The 6,000-nt window shown below is 38.5% G+C and overlaps 1 protein-coding gene across 1 annotated transcript in view; it reads left to right on the top strand.

The window, feature by feature from the left end:
- The first annotated feature begins 1,165 nt into the window (after window positions 1-1,165).
- Window positions 1,166-6,000, top strand: part of LOC124555791 (vacuolar protein sorting-associated protein 41 homolog) — a 134,952-nt gene continuing 130,117 nt past the window's right edge. Inside the window, exon 1 of the mRNA XM_047129852.1 lies at window positions 1,166-1,317. Coding sequence (XP_046985808.1) covers window positions 1,306-1,317 — 12 coding nt within the window. The 5' untranslated portion in view covers window positions 1,166-1,305. The remainder of the gene's footprint in view (window positions 1,318-6,000) is intronic.

The following is a 6,000-nucleotide window of genomic DNA, read 5'->3' as shown; positions in this document are numbered from 1 at the left end:
AGCAGACCCATCGATACAAATAAGTGCAGCATTGCAGGGTTAATAAAAAATACATTATTCAAAAATTCTCATAGGAAACATGCTACTGGAAGTGTTATAAAATATCTCATGTCAACAAATTAAAGTCCAGATTGATGGAAGTCGTCTGTAGCGTAACATCATGCACTGACTTGATCTTCTTTTCTCTGCTAGTCACTTGTGTCACAATTACATTTGCAATAGTCGATATGTACTGCAAGGTATTAAAAAATTAACGATTTGAGACATTTTCGGTATGGTTTAAGTGCTTAAAATTCGCGAGTATACACATTGGACTTCGCGCTACATGGCACTACGTTCTCTCGCCACAGCTGCACCTGCTTATTTGTCGACTCGTACGCTAGGCAGGAAGGGATGTACAAACCGCTATTATAGGGGTCTTTCGTGAAGCAAAAATGAGCGAATTTAACATAAAAAATTGCGGTCGGTCTTAGTAGCTAAAATTTTTACAGTGAATTTCTTTTGCTGCATTGGTATTCTTCCTGTGTGAAAAATTTCAGGGTCGGTTTCGACATGTCAGACTATACCATTCCCCTGTTAGTTACTTCAGTGCTGGCAGGATAGACACATTGTTTTTAATTACTTTTTATGTGACATTATCTTAAGTATAATACGATCCACGATTTTCTACGTTCAGTGCCAAAATGTTTCTTTCACGATGCTATTTCTAGTCGCTGAACTAGAAAAATTCAAATTCAGTCTTTTATGGCACGGTCGGTACATCGTGTTTCAACTCCAGATAACTATAACAGCACTTCCTAGAAACGACTGACACATTATGTACCGGCATTTTATTTTCGTACTATCATCATTCCCTAATGCACATGCGCGGCACATTAAATGACGATGCTGGTTAAACTGTTTGCCACATAACCTGAACAAAAACGGTATATGTAAAATATTTCCACCCTCATGTGCGGAGTGATGCACTAAGGTTTTTTCGGTGTGCTTGTAACAAAGTTCTTCTTAAATTATTGTTGTAATCAGAGCTCCTTCCGCACTCTTAAACATCAATCATCCACCTACTGAACAAGCGCGTTTTATGTCTGCTGTCACATGGAGCTTCGGATCTTCGCTTGAGAGATCGGGTCTCGTAGAGCCGTAGTTGCACGTCAGGGGCTACTAAGCTCCTTGGAACAAATAGATACAAATGTCAACATTGTATGAAGAACTTTGGTCAAGTGTAAAGCCTTTCTGCTGTCACTTCATGAAGTGGTGGGGGTTTGTGTTTACTTTGTAGTGGACCGGAGATCTACGACAAAAACAATGGCAGCAGATGTATGTGTTCGTATGAAGAATCAACTTTCACTTTGTAGTACAAAAGATAACACTGACCCTAATTTTGGGTCTTTATGTGAACACTGTCATGTTGATCTTTATGCCGCGACGCTCATATGTCAACAGTGTTTGTTTATTGTCATAACCTTCTGTATAAATGTTATATTAAGACGTTAATGTATTTTATAGGAGTTGTACTCTATTAGTACCACCATGACTCAGTTTCAGCGTGGAATGTCAACCTTCAGTCTGTAATTAGATACAATGGAATTGCATATTTCACCAGAATTTCTGTGATTGCAACTAACTCAGCTATAAGTAGCATTTTATAACCTTTACCCTATCGTAGCAAACAGTTCCGTGGTAGTGCAGTTGTTAACAGTATTATTTGCTCTGTTACACAGCAGTCGCAAAAACTGAATAGAAGAAGTAATGCAATCGATTAATAATGAATGTTACTCGTGTGCAGTACTGTCATTCGCTATTAAGATTTCGTGTAAATGACATGAAGAAATAGTCAGCAGATAACAGCTTTAAAAGATTTTCGAGTTGCTAGTTATGATAGAATGCTTAGACAAAGAGTTGAAGTAGATACACAGGCAGAAAGAAACAAAATAATCGAGCATAAAAATGTAGATTATACGTATTCCAGATTAAATACCTGAAACAGGAGATTGTGTATTAAAAAATACTTGAGAAACTGTTCACAGAACGCGTGCGAATGAAGACAGTTCCTCAAATCTTTCTGCAATTATTGTATTTCACAGGAAAACGGGCACACAAGACAAAAAATAAACAACAGTGCGCATATCAGACCCATTTCCATAATGTGTGTGAGATTCACAAAAGAGTCAGAAACCACATACAAGAAATTACACTAGATTTCAGTCAGACAAAGAAACGCGCCTATTTTAGAGGTGCATGTAGAACATTGGAACATTTACAAGCTGTGAACGAAGTAGTGAAATGGCGAATTGATTTGCAATTGCCACTTTTCACGACAAATCTTTTGACGAATTTGAGTAAAATCCAGAACATCGTGTGAGAAACATCTGGTAGTGTAAATAACAACATATATTCCAGTGCTATAACTTTAATTAAACTTTGTCAGGATAGTGAGCAGTTCCAATGTAAAAGAGAAGTTGATCAGGGATTTCTTATCACCAAAACTAATAACAGCAATATTGGAACTTTTTTCCACCTCCTAAAACTGACTAAGTGAAGCAGCTCCTTTATTTTTCAAATGACATGTTTGCTATCAGTTTTGTCTTAATAACAATGAGAGATGGATTTTTAATTTGAGAAGCATTAAGAATGGATAGGTATGTGTTGAAATTTGCTATGAGACGCAGGAAAACACGCAGATAGATCAGTGAATGGACTGGAATGGAAGATGTAATTATGACTGCAACTTAAATTAAAAAGGGTGGACAGCCCATGAAAAAGGTGAGTGGATGATAGGCAGAATGAGGAATTTATTTCTGGGTTCTGAAGGTATGGAATGACTAGCAGAGTGACCAAATAGGTGGTGGTTAGGCGATATTAGAAAGCATATGTGAGAAATATGCACAGAGTTTAGACAAAACTATGGGAACACAACAATAAATGCATGCTTGAACAGTAGGTTGCACTGTTGCATTTGACGCCGAGGGACAACTGCAATGTCCTTAGTACATGTAACTTCAGTGGTGGTCAGAACAGCAATCGGTGTGGTTGTGAGTGCGTTATGTCAGAGCTAAGTGAATTTGAACATGGGAAAATCGTTGGTGCTTGTAGCTGAATTGTTTGGTGTTTCAAGAGGCACTGTATTGAAGATATATACTGCATACAGGGAAAGTGGACAAATATCATCCAATAAGTGACAATGCAAACCCTATCAGCACCAAAACAATATGAAGTGAGCTCCTTAAGCAGGGAACTGCAGATCGAGTGGGAATTGCGAAATTACTCATATGTGGTGCAGATGACCTTAACAGGAAAATGGGGTCTAGTGCAGCAGGGGATACAACCCGTCGGCTTTGGACAATGACGTCACAAGTCGCCAGATAGCAGTTTACCATTTTCGCTTTTGCTGTTATGTTTCAGTTTCGTTTTTTTTTACTGATTGCTTAATAAAGTGGATCTGTTTATTCTATCTCGTGAGATTTTTTTTTTTAAAAAGCCAAAAAACACTTATCAGCCACTGAAGGGAGCTTCAACGCTAAGAAGAATCGCTTCGCGATTGGCGACTTGTGACGTCAATGTCCAAAGCCGACGGGTTGTATCCCCTGCTGCACTAGTCCCGGAAAATGTGATGGCAAAGCCATAAAACCTGGACTATAGCAGAATGGAAGAAAGTCATTTGGTTTTGTGTGTCTTGTTTCATACTATTTCCAACTTCTGGCCCAGTTTATGGCCCAAAAGTGAAACTTTGGGGGGGGGGGGGGGAGTAGGTGATTTGAGCAGCAAATTCTTAGGCATCCATATTGATGAGAAGGCTTTACAGAGTGTCGATTCCACCTGTCTGCTTTATCTCATGACATCTTCAATATGGCAGAAATGGCTACTTTCAGTGTACATGAACAAAAATAAAAATGACACAATGATGTCTCACTCCAAAAATAAAATTAAACTAATGGGACAACCGTGGAAAATTGGGGGCTCAGGGCAGGGGCAACCTAAATATATGACAGTAAAAGAATACAACACCATCCCAACACAAAAAATATAAAAAAATTAGTTTATAGTATTCTACTACACCAACAAAACCACAGGAATTGGACATTTCCCTTGATCCATTAGCTCAATCGCAGCCACAGACACCAAAGAAACAACAACTACAACCCCAAAAAGTGGAATTGGAGATTTCCATTGATCTATGTAACTCCACCACAGCTATCGATACCAAAAAACCAACCACCAACAGCTCCAAAAATTGAAAGCAAAACCCCAAGAACTGATAAACCCAAATACCCTGTATTCACTTCACCAATTAAAACATAACCGACCTACCATAAATATACAACACCCAAAATGTCACAGTTACTATAGAATAAAACCAAATCAAAAATTACTTACTAACAAAAGCCTAAGCCTCCAGAAATACCACCTAGGTTGACACACACACACACACACACACACACACACACACACACACAGCAGAGAGAGAGAGAGAGAGAGAGACAACACCACATATACATACGCTCGGCCCGAGCCACCGAAACTCTCGTCAACCTCATGTTGTTGCTACAAATGTGACACCTAACATATTTATCAATAAGACCAAATATCCGCAGAAATTGTATGACAGACATCATATAATCACCCATCTCAGAACATAATGATACACTCATGAACTTCACTGTCATATCCATAACTAACAAAAAAGCAGTTAAAAAAATTAGACTTCTTTCTGCACAACAAACACCAAAATAATCAGACCTACACCAAAACACATTAAAAAAAGGGTAATGACTCACTGAAAACCCTTCTACAACCCAGATTACCACACCAACTGCCTTAACTCGAAACTGTGTTTGCACGATGACAGCCAAAACTCAAATGAAACCAATAGCACATCCACCACCACCACCAAATACCAAATACAACAACACAACATCTACGAACACAGCCAACTGAAAAACTTCATGCCATAGTGACACACAGCACACCACCATTACATAACAGGTCAAAGCAAACAGGTGGAATCAGACACTTCCATTGACCCACAATTAAAATTGAAAAAAAAAAAAAAACACGTTTTGAGACTCCTAAAATGACTTAATCCTTCCCCATTTGGACTTCAAATTACTGCAGGCCTTGGGGAGAGAGATACTTGGCACATTTTCATTCAAGAATATAATATGGAATCATGTTCTAGGGCATCTCATCTTTAAGAAAGAATGTCTTCATTGCTCAAAAACCTGCTGCAAGAATAATATGTGGTACTCACACATGACCACCTTGTAGACATCTGTTTAAGGTATTGGCCTTTTGACTACTGCTTCGCAGAAATGTATTCCCTCATGAAGTTTGTTGCAAATGATCCACTGCCATTCACAAGGAGCAGTGATGTACATAAATACAACTCTAGAAGAAAAAATAGATTCATTACTTCACAAGCAGGGTGTCTTTGGCACCAAAAGAGGTGCAAATGCTGCAACTAACATTTGTGATCACTTACCCAGTGATATAAAGTATCTGATAGACAGAAAAGACAAATTTGAAAAAAACTGAAAAAGTTTCACCTTGACACTCGTATTCTGTTGAAGAATTTTTGTTATTGTAATATATAAGAGGTGGTGGGCAGGAATTACAAAGTCACATTCTTTTAACTTATAAATGTTCAGCGTGTGGCCACATTTACAAATTAATTTGTTATGTGGATGTAAAATAACTTGTTCCATATCATTACAATTCATTGTGCAAACAATCCATGGAACATGAAATTAACTTACGCCATGGGCCCCATGGTTATTCTTTAAGGCCAAATTACTGCCAAGGATTATGTCACCATTTCGGCTGATCAGATCTATACAGTACGGTATTTGTTCCCCAATGGTGGTGGTGTGTTCCAAGACGACTTGGCCCCTGTTCACAAAGCTTGCTCATCAAGGACTGGTTTTGTGAGCATGAGGATGAACTGTCGCATCTCCCCTAGGCACCTCCATCAACACATGTCAATATTATTGAGCCTTTGTGGTT

This window comes from Schistocerca americana, chromosome X (assembly GCF_021461395.2).
Source record: "Schistocerca americana isolate TAMUIC-IGC-003095 chromosome X, iqSchAmer2.1, whole genome shotgun sequence".
NCBI lineage: Eukaryota > Metazoa > Arthropoda > Insecta > Orthoptera > Acrididae > Schistocerca > Schistocerca americana.
This window is presented reverse-complemented; position numbering and strand designations above follow the sequence as displayed.